The sequence below is a fragment of the Euprymna scolopes genome, chromosome 46 (assembly GCF_053919585.1).
Source record: "Euprymna scolopes isolate OS-2025 chromosome 46, ASM5391958v1, whole genome shotgun sequence".
NCBI classification, from domain to species: Eukaryota; Metazoa; Mollusca; class Cephalopoda; order Sepiida; family Sepiolidae; genus Euprymna; species Euprymna scolopes.
The window spans coordinates 138,579,752-138,599,413 of NC_136527.1; the positions used below are offsets into that span (position 1 = coordinate 138,579,752).

At 34.4% G+C, this 19,662-nt stretch overlaps 1 protein-coding gene across 1 annotated transcript in view; it reads right to left on the bottom strand.

The window, feature by feature from the left end:
• Positions 1-9,505: 9,505 nt before the first annotated feature.
• LOC145271426 (uncharacterized) overlaps positions 9,506-19,662 on the bottom strand; it is a 50,248-nt gene continuing 40,091 nt past the window's right edge. Inside the window, exon 2 of the mRNA XM_080126956.1 lies at positions 9,506-16,660. Coding sequence (XP_079983082.1) covers positions 10,751-11,920 — 1,170 coding nt within the window. The 5' untranslated portion in view covers positions 11,921-16,660 and the 3' untranslated portion in view covers positions 9,506-10,750. The remainder of the gene's footprint in view (positions 16,661-19,662) is intronic.

Here is a 19,662-nt window from a genome sequence, read left to right on the forward strand (position 1 = left end):
TTTGTTCTGGCAAATAACTAAATATTATTTGTTCTAGCAAATAACTAAATATTATTTGTTCTAGCAAATAACTAAATATTATTTGTTCTGGCAAATAACTAAATATTATTTGTTCTGGCAAATAACTAAATATTATTTGTTCTAGCAAATAACTAAATATTATTTGTTCTGGCAAATAACTAAATATTATTTGTTCTGGCAAATAACTAAATATTATTTGTTCTAGCAAATAACTAAATATTATTTGTTCTGGCAAATAACTAAATATTATTAGTTCTAGCAAATAACTAAATATTATTTGTTCTAGCAAATAACTAAATATTATTTGTTCTGGCAAATAACTAAATATTATTTGTTCTAGCAAATAACTAAATATTATTTGTTCTAGCAAATAACTAAATATTATTTGTTCTGGCAAATAACTAAATATTATTTGTTCTGGCAAATAACTAAATATTATTTGTTCTAGCAAATAACTAAATATTATTTGTTCTAGCAAATAACTAAATATTATTTGTTCTAGCAAATAACTAAATATTATTTGTTCTAGCAAATAACTAAATATTATTTGTTCTAGCAAATAACTAAATATTATTTGTTCTAGCAAATAACTAAATATTATTTGTTCTAGCAAATAACTAAATATTATTTGTTCTAGCAAATAACTAAATATTATTTTTTCTGGCAAATAACTAAATATTATTTGTTCTAGCAAATAACTAAATATTATTTGTTCTGGCAAATAACTAAATATTATTTGTTCTGGCAAATAACTAAATATTATTTGTTCTGGCAAATAACTAAATATTATTTGTTCTGGCAAATAACTACATATTACTTATGTCAGAGAAAGATATTTAATTCATGAATGCAGTCAATTATTTATTCTTTTAGAAATAACTCGATATTAAATATGTCAGTTAAAAGAATGAACAATACGAGTTTTAGAAATAAATAAACAAAAAAAATAGGTCAAAAGAGACACAATTAAATATAACGGTAAAAAAAATCTGCTTGATCAATTTATGTATTATTATAGAATCAAGTCTCTATTTTTATTAAATCCCCCCCCCCCGAAGACACAGTGCCACTTTGGTGTAAGGGGGCTTCTATTAGGGACATATGTTGTAGTAAGAAAGTAAAACTAGATAAGTTTGAAAACAAAGTCCAATGAAAACAAATACCCGTTGATTCCGTCCTCTTGGTTAATTAATTCCAATCATTTAAGATTTGTTCGTTTCACCCATTGTCTTCCATGCTCTCGTGGGAAGGGGGACTATCGTACAACTGACAATCTTTTTAATCCTTATCCTCGCATGGTCCTTGGGCCTAGATAATTGGTGACTAATCAGTAGAAAGTATCACAGCATTAGCTGCCTCAATGGAGTTAAACAGATAGAATAAGAATCTATGGGGAAGATTTCGAATTGCAAAAAGATATCAAGAATTGTTGCCGAGTAAAAGAGAGGAGAAGACGTCTTGAATAATATTAAGGAGACTCGAAAAGAGGGCAGTGAAAAGAAAAAGAAATAGAACACTTTTGTTTCTTGAGACAATGGCATTCTGCACCTAGTAAGGTCTACTACAGCGTCTGCTGTGGCTAAATATCCAATTTTAGATTTGCAGCTACGTTGGCAGATGCTGCAGTTATAGTCAGCAGTAGGAATGGTGCGGTGGCAGGGGTGGGCGGTATCCTCTCTCACCTGTAGGTTCTCTTTTCTTCACGTTGTCTTTCTCTCTTCTTTCCTACTAATTGTATGCCATCCTTGACCTTTGCTCGCCAAGCTGTGCGATATGGAGTACTCTGATTCGACAATTTGATCAATTTGTAAGACACCCATTTATCAAGCTTTTTTGTCTTTCCAATCTCTCTCAAGTGTCATCTTCTCTTCTTATATGCAACAAGAACGCTATTTAGACTTTGCTTACATAGAATTTGTTCTTTTAATTACATACATAAACATACACACATACATAAATTTCACGTGGCAAAGACACGCCTCTGACATCATCAAGAGAGGAGATTTCCAATATATTGAGACAGGGTTCGAAGTTAGACAGTCAGTTTGTAGCTGAAAGTCGGACAGCGACTTAGATAGAGTTGACGCCTTCTCGGAGGCGAGAGTGGGGAAAGAGGAGATCATGTAGTCGTAAAGGCTTGAATATTTACAAACTGTTGTCTTCGTCATTCCACCCAAAGAAGATAAGGAAATATGTTTTGTCTATCATCTTGTGAAGATGTTATAATTAAACACATTTCATAATCGCTTCCCTTGCCACCTCCCCTCCCCTGGGTATCCCATTATTCAACAAAAACAAAACAATATCTTAACGTCATTTATATATGTGAAAATGAAAATGTCACATGGCTCATGTTGTCTAGTGTTCATGAATACAACTGTAAGATATTTTCATCACAATTTTTTTGTGAATATGGTTTCTCTCCAGTGTGTGTTCTCATATGAGGTTATAAGCTCAGGTTATATTTCCTGCTAATTGTATGCCATCCTTGACCTTTGCTCGCCAAGCTGTGCGATATGGATGACTCTGATTCGACAATTCGTAAGACACCCATTTATCAAGCTTTTTTGTCCTTCCAATCTCTCTCAAGTGGTTGGAAATTGTTGTATACGTTACGTCTAATTCCAAAGCAAGTTTTTGTGCATTAGCTTGTTCAAAAACTTGCTTCTGAATTAGACGTAAGGTATGCAACGATTTCCAACCACTTGAGACGGATTAGGAACACAAAATATTTTGATGAACGACAACCAAAAGAAACGTCATTATGAAATGTCATCTTCTCTTCTTATATGCAACAAGAACGACCCATTTTTTTTTTTTTTTTTTTTTTTTTACATAGGCATCACCACATTATCAAGGCCCAGAGGCCAATCAAGGATAACGGTTAAAGAGTGTACAGTAGAAATTGGTCAATATAGTAATCATTAGTAATGAAAATTTGGTAAATTTAATAACTTATATGGAACGGTTCATCAAGAACTTATTTACTTTAGACTTGAACACAACCATATTGTAGTCAGCCGGAAAGCAGGAAAACGGAAGACAATTCCACAGGCGTGCAGTTCTAAGAAAGAAGCTTTGTTCATGGAATCTACGTTTAGGTCTAGGCACAGATAAAGAGTGGGGGAAATTATTGATAGTGTTTACAGCTAGACGAGTGTTTCTTGTGAAAGTTTGGCGAGGGGGGACCATAGATTGAAGCTCAGTTGAACACTTTCCATGAAAATAACGATACATCAGAGACAAACTCGCAACATCTCTTCTGTGAGATAGAGGTTGCAAGGAGGAGAAAAGGACATCTCCTACGAGGCTACGAAGTCTATTTTGAACTCTATCAAGGCAGGACAAGTCCTTTCTAGCAGCTCCTGCCCAGATGTGGCAACAGTATTCCATCCTTGGACGTACCTGGCTCTTATATAGGTGGAGAATAGCATCAGCAGTGAGATATCTACTGGATCGATAGAAAGATCCCACCATTTTTCCAGCGGCCTTGGCAACAGATTTGATATACGACCCATTTTTCGACTGGTTTGTGACTTTTAGAAATAAGTTGGTTCTTTATGACAACTGGCGACGCTCAGCTCAGTGGTTAGACGCCGACGAAGCTCCATGACGCTTTCTAAAGCCGGAGTTGCACTAAAAGATGCTTTGGTCAACAAAAAATACACAACAATTCTCCTCCACGACAATGTCCAATCGCACATCGCTGAACTGACCATGCAGAAGTTGAATGAATTAGTCAATGAAACTGACCAAGTCTTTTCTTTCAACTTTTGAAATCAGTATTCTATATTGCGTGCTTGCTTGGATTCCCCTGCGGCCTTGCCAGATCACTAATACATACATACATATATATATATATATATATATATATAGTCATCCATATACAGTAGTGTTTCGCTGTTTCACAGGTAATCAGTGTGGCTAGACAGGCAACTACCTCAAGTCAGGATTAAAACCTGACTGCCTGTACGACAGTCAAGGCTCCTAACCACTACGCTAAAAAGAACCTAAATTTAAAAAAAAAGCCCATATTTGTATATATAGTGTCCTGGCAAGCCAGCTATAGTTTGCTTTAGGATGAATTTTGCTATTTCTTTTTTTTTTTTTTGCTTGTTTGGATTCCCCTGTGGCCTTGCCAGGTCACTAATATATATATATATATATATATATATATATGAGTAGTAGTAAGTTATAAATATATATATGACAATTAATCAATAAAGAATTGGCTCTGTAATAATAAATACAAAATTTGCATGAATTAAAATGTATTTAAGCGTATTTTACGATCCAACAAAGCCAGGCGCACCCTGATAGTATATATATATATATATATATATATATATATATATATATATATAATATTTTGCTTGTTCTTATTTAGTCAGTATGTTATGCTTTGCAAAAGGGCAAATACGATTTTTGAAAGCCAAACTGCTTCAAAAAAGTCAAATTCACAAAATTTCGCTTAAGAAAACAATCTGCAACCAAGGACAAGAATGTGAGAGTGACCTCCCTCTGACGTAGCTTCATTTTCGAATATAATAATAATAATAATAATATGATTATTGTTGCAATAGTCTTAGAAAGGAACTTGTAGTAATTAAAAGTCAGCAGAACATTAGAAAAAAGCAGAAGTTGAATGAATTAGTCAATGAAACTCTGCCTCATCCATCATACTCTCGATTGGCCGTGTTCCAGAGACAAGCTCACCATACAGGATATCATTTGGGATGCGACCAACTTCCATCCTGCACACATCACCGAGCCAACACAAGCGTCTCTGAGCCAGCCTGGGACAAGACGACTATGTTTGTGACTCCAGGAGATGCCAAAAGACGTCTTAGGTTGCACATGTGGAAAGCATTCTCGTTCTTGGTGTACAAAGTCCAGGATTCACCACCATAAAGTAGAGTACTCAGCATGCAGGCCTGGTATACTCTCATCTTTGTGTTTAGTGTCAGCAATTTATATATTAATATTTAATCCCAGGAATGCAGTCGATTGTTTATTCTTTTTAGAAATATTAAATATGTCAGTTAAAAGAATGGACAATATAAATTTAGAAATAAGGATTAACAAAATAGGTTAAAAACGATACAATTACATTTAGGAATTTCTTTGTTTACCAGAGGTGTGCAGATGCATGTGCAAAGCGCACATGTAATTTGAAACGTGAGGGAGTTGCATTGTTTGACCACACCTCTGACGTCATCAACCTTTTTTTTTTGCAGATAAATTTAAAAAAAAAAAAAACTTCTTGCTGATAAATATTATGCAAAAAAAAAAAATGAAACAAAAAATCGTACTCACACCTAACAGTAACATACCGGTAATTAACCTTTCTTTGCAGATAAATTAAAAAAAACAAAAAACTTGTTGCTGATAAATATTATGCAAAAAAAAAAAAAAACGAAACAAAAAATTGTACTCACACCTAACAGTAACATACCGGTAATTAACCTTTTTTTTGCAGATAAATTTAAAAAAAACAAAAAAAAAACTTCTTGTTGATAATTATAAAAAAAATAGAATAAATTAAATAAACATATTTGTTTTTTTAAAGGAAGGTTTCTTGTTATTATTTGAAAATTTCAAGGGCTTTTTTTTCGTTTTGTTTTGCTTTTTTTCCTTAACCTGCGTCTGTTACGCCACTTGGTTATCACCGATGATTGCCGGTCTCGCCCGATCTGGGCTTGACAGGAAATCACAATGATCCGGGTCAAATTATGCAAGAGTACCACAGTGTTTATCAATATATTTGAAAATGACAAATGGCGGCGAGATGTCAATTGTCCCTATAAGAAATTGTTCTATGAAAAACAAACCTTCATGGATTATATAAATATCATTTTTTTTTTTTAAAACTGCTTAAAAAAAAACAAAAAAAAACTGCTTATGCACTTTTGTTACCGTGCAATTTTTAAAAATTGTATTTTCAAGTTTTAAAATAGCTTCTTTTTTTTTTAAATTAAATTATTAGGTGAAAGTACATAATAGTTATAAAATACCCTCCCCACCCTACGTTAAGAATGGCTTCCTAAATAATGACAGGAAATCACAATGATCCGGGTCAAATTATGCAAGAGTACCACAGTGTTTATCAATATATTTGAAAATGACAAATGGCGGCATGCTCGCTGTTTAACACGTTAAGTTTGGGAAAATGAGTTCAAACTAAAAACTATTAAAAAATACTGTTAGAAACCCACCGAATATATGTCCGCCTATGTCACTGTAACATATATTGAGTGAGTTTCTAACAGTATTTTGTATAATTATTTTTGTTTGAAAAAGTAAATCGTAAGCTAAAAATTTTCGTTTTGATTCTTGGTGGTGGCGCACTGTTACATGATAAGGGCTGTCCCCTTTTCATGTAAGTATAAAAATAGAGAGATTTAGTTAAAATGAAAATAAAATGAGAGAAAGCAGGAATCGAACCCTGGAGATAAGTTTTAAAGAACAATAGGTTTAAATAGGTCCAGTAAATTGTTAATTCGGATGAAATAAATAATAAATAAACTATTCAATTGTTAAAAGAATGTGGATAATAAAATATGGGTTAAATGAATTAGATATGTAGGTTGAATTCCTTTGTGAAAACAACAAAGGAAAAAATGGGAAATCAGAATGTTCGGAAACGTGCAGGTCGCACATGTTGATGGCACGTGAATTGTGGTCACGTTGGCCGGACATGCATGGATTTCTCAACATAGGAAGTGAGAGTTAGTTAGTTGGAGAAGTCAGAAGAAGGGAGGCAGAGAGTCAGAGTCGGCCGAGAGTTTGACCAGGGAAGAGAAGGTTCAGTTCAAACCTCGGCCTCTGGAAGCAAGAGGATTTAAACAGAAAAAGATGTAAAGAAAGAACCTTTGAATTCCTGAACACAAAGCCATTGACCGGTCAAGGGAAGAATAAATGCTCATCACGTTTTTTATAACTGCCGTCTCCTGTGTCCATCATTACATGAAAAAGGTATTGTCAATTTATATATAAGAACTATCCGAAGTTCATCATCTAAAAAATATATGTTTAGAAAGTGTTATATAAACACTCCCGTTCATACGAACTGTCAAAGCATAAATGCCAACCTATCGGTCTGTCTATCTAGATATGAAAACACCTTCTCAAAATGTATTTATATGCAATCTCTCTCATTAATAAACTCTCACCCTCTCTTTATATACACGTCTTACAATATGAACTCTCCTAAGACTATCATCTCTCTTAAGACTCATATCCTTTATAACATAAACAACAAAAGAACATTCATCATCTTAAGTATAATAATCGAATTGTTTAAAATATAACAGCACAAGTCATATTTTGGGTTTGTTTTACTATATAAATTCAAAAAGTGGTAAAAAAACAAATATATAAATGTTATCAAAGGCAAGACAAGTTACTCTTCTACCTATCTGGAAAAGTTATTAGTGGTTTTAATCACTTTGAAACGTTTATTTGGTTCAAAAATCATACAGTGTTGGTACTCTTGCATAATTTGATCCGGATCCTTGTGATTTCCCGTCAAGCATGGATCGAGCGAGACCGGCAATCATCCATGTCTGCCGAGCGTTGTTCCAATGTAAAAACGCTAATCCGGCTTTAGTTTGTAACTGTAAGCAGACGACAATCGAATTGGAAGAAAGTAACTACTGAAAAAGAAATGACAGCCATGGGAATAAATCTGTGCATGCTTGAAAAACACATGGAAACGCCGATGCAGACAATTTCCTTTGTTTAATTTCTTTGTGTAGATGCATGTGAAAAACTAACATGTAATTTGAAACATGAGGGAGTTGCATTGTTTGATCACACCTCTGACGTCATCAAGAAAGGAGATTCCCAATATATTGAGACAGGGTTCGAGTTAGAAACAGTCAGAGTCGGAGACAAGAGTCAGAGAGCAACAGTGAGAGATGATACCCCTAGGAGGCGAAGGGGGGGAAGAGGAGACCATGTAGTCATAATAGCTTGAATCCCTGACCATCATTAATCATCCAGCTGGTATGAATAAAGAATCATTTAATATTTACAAACTGTTGTCTTCGGCGTCATTCCACCCAAAGAGGATAAGGGAAATATGTTTTGTCTATTATCTTGTGAAGATGCTATAAGCTTGAATCCCTGACCACTTTCATCAGCTGGCTGATGAATAAAGAATCACCATCTATATTTTGTAAACTGTTTATCTTCGTGTCGTTATTACAACGGATATATATTGCTTCCATAAAATTGTCACAGTCGGCGTCGTGATTTAAACAGTATATAAATTTCATTATCATCTTCTGAGCTTGTGGAATTGCTTTTTCAAATAATTCCAATTTGAAAAAAAAAACATACGCACATACTTATTGAATAAACTTCTAAGCTCGTTATATCAATGGGCTATTTAGACTTTGCTTACATAGAATTTGTTCTTTTAATTACATACATAAACATACACACATACATAATGAATAGAAAAAAGAATATACCCGTGTATTGAAAGAATTGAGAATTGGACCGCGAGGATCCATGGCGTAGTGGCTTGAGTACTTGGCAAAAATCCATTGTAAATGTAATATTCGAAGGAGTTCAGAGCCTGCTAGGAGGTCATCTCTTCTTTTCGGGAAAACCTTGTTGTTGCTATCTTTTACTGACTCATTCTACCAACACAGGTAGAAGGATACTAGTGTTGTGTTATGAAAAGAGACAGACCCCAGTAATTAAACTGGATAAGTTGAAAATGATATTTGGAAAAGGTTAGGATCGAACCCAGTAAGAAAACGTTTAAAAAGAAAACATACTGAAATCCTACGAATGCAAAACGACTGTCATTGTTCGTGCAAATAGCTAAATATTATTTATATCAGAGATAGATATTTAATTTAGGAATTCAGTCGATCGTTCATTCTTTTAGAAATAACTGGATATTAAATATGTCAGTTAAAACAATGGCTAAATTAATTTAGGAAATCAGTCGATCGTTTACTCTTTTACAAATAACTGGATATTAAAAGAATGAACAATACGAGTTTAGAAATGATGATTAAAAATAGGTTAGGTATTAAACAATTCAAATTGGGAATTCATTGTTTGCCAAAAGAGTTTGGATATACATAGGTAAAATCTATGTGAATAAATTCCACGCGGCAAAGACACGCCTCTGACGTCATCAAGAAAGGAGATTTCCAATATATTGTAGACGAAAGTCGGACAGAGACTTAGATAGAGTTGACGCCTTCTCGGAGGCGAGAGTGGGGAAAGAGATCATGCAGTCGTAAAAGCTTGAATCCCTGACCATCATCAATCATCCAGCTGGAATGAATAAAGCATCATTTAATATTTACAAACTGTTGTCTTCGTCATTCCACCCAAAGAAGATCAGGAAATATGTTTTGTCTATCATCTTGTGAAGATTTATAATTAAACACATTTCATAATCGCTTCCCTTGCCACCTCCCCTCCCCTGGGTATCCCATTATTCAACAAAAACAAAACAATATCTTAACGTCATTTATATATGTGAAAATGAAAATGTTACACGGCTCATGTTGTCTAGTGTTCATGAATACAACTGTAAGATATTTTCATCACAATTTTTTTGTGAATATGGTTTCTCTCCAGTGCGTGTTCTCATATGAGGTTATAAGCTCGAGTTATGGGAGAACAAAGAATGACACACTTGCTTTTACGCCTTTTTCTTCTAATGCATCGGAAACCAGACTGACTTGCATGTGAGAGAAAAGATATCTTGCACTCTTTCTTTTGTGCTCTCTCTCTCTTTCTTTCTCTCATGCTTTCTCCCTCTTTAATAATGTCTTCTATGAGTGTAAGATACTTTTTATCACAATTTTCTTTTGCAAATAAGGTTTCTCTCCAGTGTGTGTTCCCATACGTGCTGTAAGCTAAAGTTACAGGAAAACGAAAAATGACTAACTTGTCTGTATGCCTTTTTCTTCTAATACATCTTTGTGAAATCATAACCATGTCTATGTCCAAAATCGGAAACCAGACTGACTTGCATGTGTCTTTCTGTCCTCTTTCATGCTCTTTTTAATACTTTCTTCTATTCATGCTCTCTCTTCCTCTCTTCTATGCTCTCTCTTTCTTTCCATTTTTCTTCCTTTCTTCCATGTTCTCTCTCTTAACAATGTCCGCTATGTCCAAAATCGGAAACCAGACTGACTTGCATGTAAGAGAAAAGATATCTCCCTCTATTTCTTTTGTGCTCTCTATCTCTTTCTTTGATGCTCTCTCTATCTCTTGCTCTCTTTCTTTTCATTTTTCTCCCTTTCTTTTTTACTCTCCCTTTTTCGTTCTTTCATGCTCTCTCTCTCTCTCTCTCTTTAATAATGTCTTAAATGTGTGTAAGATACTTTTTATCACAATTTTTTTGTGTACAAGGAGACATTGTTTTTTTTTGTTTTATTTTCGGCCGCATCTAAAGGAACTTCCATGCACTTTAGAAGTCCGTTCTTCTGGGCATGAATTTGAAAATGTTCGACCAAATACCAATACTCTCGCCCTCTGTTTCGACAGATTAAACAATTAACAACTGCATCGCTTTCTACAGCTTCACTTTCCAGATCACCCATTGTCGTCCCGGAATTCCATTATTCAGCGCACATTTATAACCTTGTTTATATAATTTGTGGCTCGTAGAGTCAAAGATGTTTTTTATCACAATTCTGGCGTCAAATGAGATATTGTTTATTTTGTTTTTTGCGTACAATGAGACATTGTTTTATGTTTTATTTTCAGTTGCAACTAAAGGAACTTCCATGCCCTTTAAAAGTCGGTTCTTCCGGGCGTGTATTTGCAAATGTTCGACCAAGTGCGACTTTTGTGAGAAAGCCGACCCACAAACGTCACATGAATATGGTTTCTCTCCAGTATGTGTTCTCATATGACGCTGTAAGCTCGAGTTACGGGAGAACGAAGAATGACAAACGCTGCACTCGTACGGCTTTTCACCGCTGTGGATGCGCATGTGCTGCACGAGGCTCGATTTATGCGAGAATGAAGAGGTGCAGACCTCGCACGAGTACAGTTGCTCCCCTGCGTGTAGTTTCATATGTTGGACGAGCATTAATTTTTTGACAAACGTGAAATCGCAGATGTTGCATGCATACGGGTTGTCATCGTTGTGCAGTCGCATGTGGTGCAGGAGGTGTGACTTCTGGGAGAACGATGACTCGCAGCTGGCACAGGAAAACGGTTTTTCTCCAGTGTGTGTCCTCATATGCCGGACTAGGTTTGACTTCCGGGAAAACGCAAACAGGCAGATGTCACACGAGTATGGTTTTTCTTTTGTATGAGTCCGCATATGCAACATGAGGTGCGACTTTAGAGCGAAACATGTCCCGCAAGTCTCGCATCTATAAGGCTTTTCTCCTGTGTGAGTTCGCATGTGCAGCACTAGCCGCGACTTTTGCGAGAAGCACGACTCGCATATTTCGCACCCGTAAGGCTTTTCCTTTGTGTGTGTTCGAATATGTTGCACAAGGCTCGATTTTTCCGCAAAAGAATTCCCGCACATCTCGCAGAAGAACGGTCGCTCTCCTGTATGGGTCCGGGTATGCCGGACCAGATCTGACTTTTTTAGAAACGCCGACTTGCAGACGTTGCACGAATGAGGCTTCTCACCAGTGTGTGTTCTGACATGTTGGATCAACGTCGACTTTTGAGCAAACGATGACTTGCATCGGTCGCAGGCGAAAGGTTTTTCACCCGTATGTGTTCGGACATGACACATAAGGTCGGATTTCCGAGCAAACAGGTACCCGCAGACTTCGCAGGAGTATTGTTTCTCCCGTGTGTGGATTCGGGCGTGCCGGGCTAGATCAGACTTTGTGGTGAATGTGCGTTTGCAAACGTCACATGAAAATGGCTTCTCAGTTGTTTCTGCTTCCATAGTTTTATGTATATTTTTTTTTATATATTCTTAATATATATTCTTAAGAAAATGTCTTCTTTTTTATGTTTCCATAATTTTTTTTGTTTGTGCTTCCATAGTTTTTTATGTTTGTGTTTATTATATATATATCTAATAAATATTCTTTAGAAAATGTCTTTTTTTTATGTATGTGTTTTCATAGTTTTTCATGTTTGTGCTTCCATAATTTATTATGTGTGTGTTTCTGTTTCTTTATATATATTCTTAACAAAGTCTTTTTTTATGCTTGTGCTTCCATAGTTTTTTATCTTTGCATTTTTTAAATATATTTTTAATATATATTCCTAAGAAAATGTCTTTTTTATGTTTGTGCTCCCATAGTTTTTTTATGTGTGTGCTTCTGAAAGAAAAAGTCTTGTTTGTGCTTCCATATATATTTTTGTTTGTACTTCCATAGCTTTTTATGTTTGTGCTTCCATAGTATTTTTTATATATGTTCTTTATATATATTCTTAAGAAAAAAAACTTCTTTTTATGTGTTTACTTCCATATATTTTTGTGTTTATGCTCCCATGGTTTTTATGTTTGTGCTTTCATGTATTTTTGTGTTTACGCTTCCATAGTTTTTGTTTATTCTTTTATATATTTTTTGTTTGTGGTTCCATAGTTTCATGTTTGTACTTTCATAGTTTTTTGTGTTTGTGCTTCCATAGTTTTTCTTTGTTCTTTCATGTATTTTTGTGTTTATGCTTCCATAGTTTTTGTTTCTTCTTTCATATATTTTTTTGTTTGTGCTTCCATAGTTCCATGTTTTGTATATTTGTGTCTCCATAGTTTTTATTATTAATATTCTTTTGACATTTTGTTTCTGCTTATATGTATTTTGGAATCAAATTGTTTTTTTAGATATATTTTGTTTAAAGAAATGTTTACAAATAATAATAATAATAAAAAAAATTGAGAATTTTCATATAGCAGACACTTTCAGGAATATTTTTTAAATTTGCTAAAATGTCAGGCGTTTTTTCTGTTTGTATGTCTTTTAGAAGCAAGTTAACTTTTATATAATAAAATGCTCACAAATTGTAAATATAGCAGTAGTTAAAATCCTTTTGATAAAGACATTTATCTGTAAACTTCAATAGAAAACGGCTTCTTGATTGTTCGTGCTTCCTTTTTTTTCTTTAGAATTTCATTAAGGTTCATTAAAAAAAAACTTTTCAAGAATTTAAAATAAAACTGTCAGCATGAAATACTTCCTGAATATTTTTTTTTTACATAGGCACCACCACTTATCAAGGCAAGAGACCACTCGAGGATAAGGGTTAAAGAGTGTACAGTAGTCAATTGGACAATATAGCAATCGTTAGTAATGGAAATTCGGTAAATTTGTTAACTTACGTGGAACGGCTTATCAAGAATTTGTTTACATTAGACTTGAAGACAACCATATGGTAGTCAGCAGGAAAACGGAAGACAATTCCACAGGCGTGCAGTTCTAAGAAAGAAATTTTGTTCATGGAATCTACGTTTAGGTTTAGGCACAGATAAAGAGTGGGGCGAATTATTGATAGTGTTTTCAGCTAGACGAGTGTTTCTTGTGAAAGTTTGGCAAGTTAATAATGGCTATCTGAATATTATTATTTCAGACTGATCTCGTATGTACCATCTTTTGTTTATAAAATTGTTAGGTGAAAGTACAGAATAGTTACAAGCTCTTGATATATCAAAGGCCTTTGATAAGGTATGGCATAAAGGTCTACTTCACAAGATCTCCAGCTACGATAAAGTTGGAAATGTCTTTTCAATTATTAAATCATTTCTCTCTGATAGGTTCATAAGAGTAGTGGTTGATGGGCAGAAATCAGAAGCTCACAGTATTAAGGCTGGAGTCCTTCAGGAGTCCATCCTGGGCCCAACTCTCTTCCTGATCTACATTAATGATCTTCCAAAACACATACTTAAATCATTCGTTGACATTTATGCTGATGACACTACCATCTATGGTAACACTTACTCTCTGATCTTGATAAGAGTTAAGAGTGTACAGTAGTCAATTCGACAATATAGTAATCGTCAGTAATGGAAATTCGGTAAATTTGTTAATTTAAGTGGAACATCTCATCAAGAACTTCTTTATGTTGGACTTGAAGACAACCATATGGTAGTTAGCTGGAAAGCAGGAAAACAGAAGACAATTCCACAGGTGTGCAGTTCTAAGAAAGAAGCTTTGTTCATGGAATCTACGTTTAGGTTTAGATAAATAGTGGGGTGAATTATTGATAGTGTTTTCAGCTAGACGAGTGTTTCTTGTGACAGTTTGGCAAGGGTTGAGCTTCAATCTATGTTTTTGTTTCTGCTTGTATTTTTATGTTTGCGCTTGAATATTTTTTTGTGTTATCTTTTTTTATGTCTGTGGTTAAATATTTGATATTTGTGCTTCAAATTTTTTTGGTATATATGTATATATTCTTATATATATTCTAAATTGTTCATACTTTAAAATAAAGCTGTCAGCATCTTCGTTGAAATGCTTCCTGAATAATAATCTATATGTCTATAAAAGTGATCGTGTCTGTGTGTGTGTCTATGTACATTTCCCTACGCAATAACTCTGTCAATTTTAAGTCTACAGACTCAAAATTTGATATACGGGGGTACTGAGATTTGGGAAAATCTTTGTAATCCGTTTTCGGACAGAAATTTGGCTGTTAAAGGATCAAAGTTCAACGATTTGACCTTTGAGAACTCTACCAAACTCCTACGACAATTTGGGGTCTAAACACTTGAAATTTTAGATATAGGTTCCTTGGACATGGATCTAACTTAATAACTTGATTTAAGCCCAAAACAATAAATATCAAGGGGTCATAATAGGGGTCAAAGTTAAAAAAATTGACCGCTTTTTTTTTTTTTTTTGCTCAACATACACCTCCAAACACCCAGACAACGCCAGACTCAAATGCTAGTAATGATGATATAACATTCACAATTATCGTGAAGCGGACACTTTCAGGAATGTTTTCAAGATATGATAATATGTCAGGAGTTTTTTTGCTGGTATGCCTTTTGGAAGCAAGTTGTTTTTTTTTTTTATATATTCCATTAAGTTAACATAAATGTTCAAGAATTGTAATATCAAGGAAACTATTGCAGACATATAGGAAAATAGTGCAATAAAATTACATATTAATAATACCAAACATTAATTTATTTTAAACTTCCTGGATAAAAATTATTATATAAGAGAGTTCCAGGAATGTTTTCAAGATGTGACAAAAGGAGTCCTTTTATTATATATATATATATACGTTGACGCACCGATTCCCATGAGATCACCAAAGTTAAACAACGTCGAGCATGGTTATTAATAAAATGGGTGACCAATTTGGGAATTCCTGGCGCTGTATGTAGGAGGACGTCGACACCTCCCTGCAAAAAGTTGCAAAAGCCTAGTCGTCATCTCCCCTAACGGGGATATACATGCAACTGGGGACCGCTTATGAATTTCATAACCCCATGGAACTTCCTCTTTTGGAGGAAGCTAGTTAAACCCACATAGGGTTAGTGCCGTTTCCGAAAGGAGTCTTTTATGCATTTTTATTTAAAAACAAATTCGCTGATACAGAAAAGAGTCTCTAAACTGCAGAAGTTTTTGTATATTTATTTGATTCAGTTTCATGGAATTTTTCAAGAACTGTAAAAGGTAGCTGTCATTTTTTGGTGAAATATTTATTCACTGTGTTTGGTTTGGTTGTTTTGTAAAGAAAAAATGGACAAAAGTAAAGGGGGAAACATAATTAAGTTTTGCGAAAGGGAATAGAAAAAAAAAATCAATGGTGGGGGAACTTTATCTCAAAAAGTCAGTATCTTCAGACAGCCTGATCTGGCAGCATCAGCCTAGCGGATTGCTTTGATATATCTTTTTGGTCCTTGCAATAAAATTTATGAATTATGCTTAGCAACGTGGCCACCATCGACTGGTTAGAAAATGTGGGTGCTTCTCCATTATTACAGCGAACTTCAAAATATCGAATTCCAAGTAAAATCAATATTATCTACGTTTAGGTTTAGGCACAGATAAAGAGTAGGAGAAATTATTGGTAGTGGTTTCAGCTAGATGAGTGTTTTTTTTTTTAAGTCAAGCAAGGGGGGTACCATAGATTGAAGCTCAGACGAGCACTTACCATGGATTGTCTTTTCTTTTTTTTTTTACACAGTGGTCACCACTTATCAAGGCCCGGAAGCCACTCAGGAATAAGGGTCATTGTAAATACATTACGTTAGTGTGGAGATTTGATGAAGTGTTTACTTAAAGGGGCAGTTCATTAGGAATTTGTTTACATTGGACTTGAACACATCCAAGTTGTAGTCAGGTGGGAAGCAGGCAGACGGAACAGAGTTCCACAGGCGTGCAGTTCTAAGAAAGAAGCTTTGTTCATGGAATCCGCGTTTTGATTTAGGCACAGATAAAGAGTGGGGGAAATTTTTCACAGTGGATTCGACTAGACGGGTGTTTTTCGTGAAAGATTGGTGAGGGCGGGACCAGAGATTGGAGTTGTCTTACTATATCTTTAATATACTCTTGTGATGTAAGCTTACAACACACCAGCAGGGCTACCCAGCGTTACCCTGGGCCATATGAAACAAATAAAAGAACTTAAGTTGCGTTTGAAGACACCTGCTACTCTTGGGATATCGAGCACTTTTTGATGACAATGTATTCATGTATCCCACATGTTTGTCCAGTGTGAAAACCTGTAAAAAAAAAAAAAAACGGATATATTAATAAATAGACATTCGAGAAAGTGTTCTTTTTTTTAACTTAATAAGAAAAATCTAGAATAATAAAATTCTGTATAAAACGACGCGCCGCTCGCAATCGAGTCCGTTTCGTAAATATTTGTTAACCTCTGAGCTAACGATTCGTTTGAAGTCCAATAATCTTTGACGGACGTCGTTCTAGCCTAAAGAAACTTAAAAAAAGGCCGTACCCAGCGTCAATTAAAAAAACTGGATTTTAGGTCAATATAAAGATTTCTCCATAACTTCTCATTGACCAAAGTATTATATTTTCAAACCCCTGCATTTAAAAGCATTTGATTTCAAAGTTAATAAGAGTTATTTCCCTTGAGATTTTAGACGTTAGAAACGTAATATTGGCGTCCAAGTCTTATTATATCAGAATGAACAAAATGTGTTTATCTGTAAATGTTATTTACATGTTTTTGCTTTTTGTAAAAATAAACATAATACATACACACACACACACACACCAAATTTTTGGATTTAACTGAAAAATATGTACGATGCATGCGACTTAGAAAGAAAATATCACGGGTAATGGTGTAGATGGGCCTTCCTTTATGTACAAAGCCATTTGACGGAAGTGACGTCAGACATATTTTTATCTATGGATAGAATGAACCTTTTTTTTGTAAGTTTTATTCAAACAGTCTTTATTTGAACTTAATGGATTGTTTTTTTTTTGTTGTTGTTTTGTATTGTATTTATTAACTGTTTTATTCTTTTTATCAAACAAAAATAGAACTTTTATAATGATATTAATTATAATATTATGGACGGTTTTTCAAACATCGAAATTTAAAAATTAAAGTTTTATTTAAAAACAAAAAAAAAAGACGAGGTGTTTTTTTTTTTCGAGATACTTTTTTTTTTCATCATTTATCATTTTGAAATTTTATTCAACACTTAAATGATAAAAAAAACTTTTCGTTAAATATATTTTTAAAAAATTATTATAAAATATCTATAAAGTTATTTTTTATGTCTGTAAAAGTTTGTTGAAAGTTCAAATTAAAGTTAGTTTTATTAAAAAAAAAAAAAGACGAGATGTTTTTTTTTACAATTAAATTATAAACGAACTAACATGCCCACAAAGGAATTATAACTAAAGGCTCCATGCATAGGGATAGCAAATTCAGCCACTGTTTTTGCAAAGGGCTTTCATTTCATTTTGTGAATAAAATTTGAGTTTTAAAGGTATGGTTTTGTTTGTGGAATTTCATTTGCTTATAAATTACGATAAAACTTGCTGAGTATGCGCCGTTTTACGGTTGTTGTAAATATGGAACGGAAACTTAAATTTCGCTCAGTTTTAATCTTTCTTAATTTTTTAATTGTGCCCCCAAAACGAATATAATCAAAACAGTAACATTCAACAATTGTACTTATATATATATATATATATATATATATATAAAAAGTTAATAATGAAAGGGAAATAATTCCATTTTTAAAAGAAAACGTCAGTTTGGTATATCTTTTTGTTATTTTTTACATAAGTCCAACTTACCATTCACATTGGAAATGTCGACATTTATAGGCTGTCGGGTACGTTTACAACAAATAAACACTACAATCTACCTATGTTCTTGCCTCCACTCTCTCTCCCTCACTCACCTCCATTCTGTCTCTTTCTTTCTTGCTTGCCTTCACTCTCTCTCTTGCCTTCACACACACACACACACCCTCTCTTTACCCTTCATACACTCTCCCTCTCTCTCTCTAGTTATTTTTATTTAAAAAAAAAGACGAGATGTTTCAGATCAGGAGTAAAGGTCAAACCCAGAAGCTTGTCAAAACACGGGGCCTCACTCAGACGAGAGCCATCCAGTTCAAATTAAAGTTAGTTTTATTTATAACTAAAGGCTCCATGCATAGGGATAGCAAATTCAGCCACTGTTTTTGCAAAGGACTTTCATTTCATTTTGTGAATAAAATTTGAGTTTTAAAGTTATAGCTTTGTTTGTGGAATTTCATTTGCTGTCTTCATTTTTTCTTGCCTCCATTCTCTCTCTCTCTCTCACCTCTTCTCTCTCTCTTGCCTACATTCTCTCTCTCTCTTGCCTCCATTCTCTCTCTCTCTTGCCTCCATTCTCTCTCTCTCTCACCTCCATTCTCTCTCTCTTGCCTACATTCTCTCTCTCTTGCCTCCATTCTCTCTCTCTCTCTCTCTCTTGCCTCCATTCTCTCTCTCTCTCTTGCCTACATTCTCTCTCTCTCTCTCTCTTGACTCCATTCTCTCTCTCGCCTACATTCTGTCTCTCTCTCTCTTGCCTACATTCTGTCTCTCTCTCTTGCCTCCATTCTCTCTCTCTCTCTTGCCTACATTCTGTCTCTCTCTCTCTTGCCTACATTCTGTCTCTCTCTTGCCTCCATTCTCTCTCTCTCTCTCTCTCTCTCTTGCCTACATTCTGTCTCTCTCTCTCTTGCCTCCATTCTCTCTCTCTCTTGCCTACATTCTCTCTCTCTCTTGCCTACATTCTGTCTCTCTCTCTTGCCTCCATTCTCTCTCTCTCTCTTGCCTACATTCTGTCTCTTTCTTTCTTGCCTGCCTTCACTCTCTCTCTCTCTCTTGCCTTCACACACACACACACACCCTCTCTTTTACCTTCATACACTCTCCCTCTCTCTCTTGTGTATTCACTCTTGGCATAAAGGTCTATTCTAACATGTTTTTGCATATTTTTATTTAGACAAAAAAGTTGATTCGAAAACCTTTTAAAGAATATTTATATTTTCTTTACATTCTGCGAAAAATGGGTTAAACGCATTTGTTTTTTTTAATTAAAAACTTCAAATTCTATTTAAAATTATAGAAAAGCATTATACTATTCTGTTTTAAACATAATAAACTCCAGGATTTTATATTTCTTATAAAACCAAAGTTGTTAAGAAAAAACGGATTTTCATAGGTTTTAATAAGCTTTAGAAAAAGCAGTTGGGGGTCATTATAT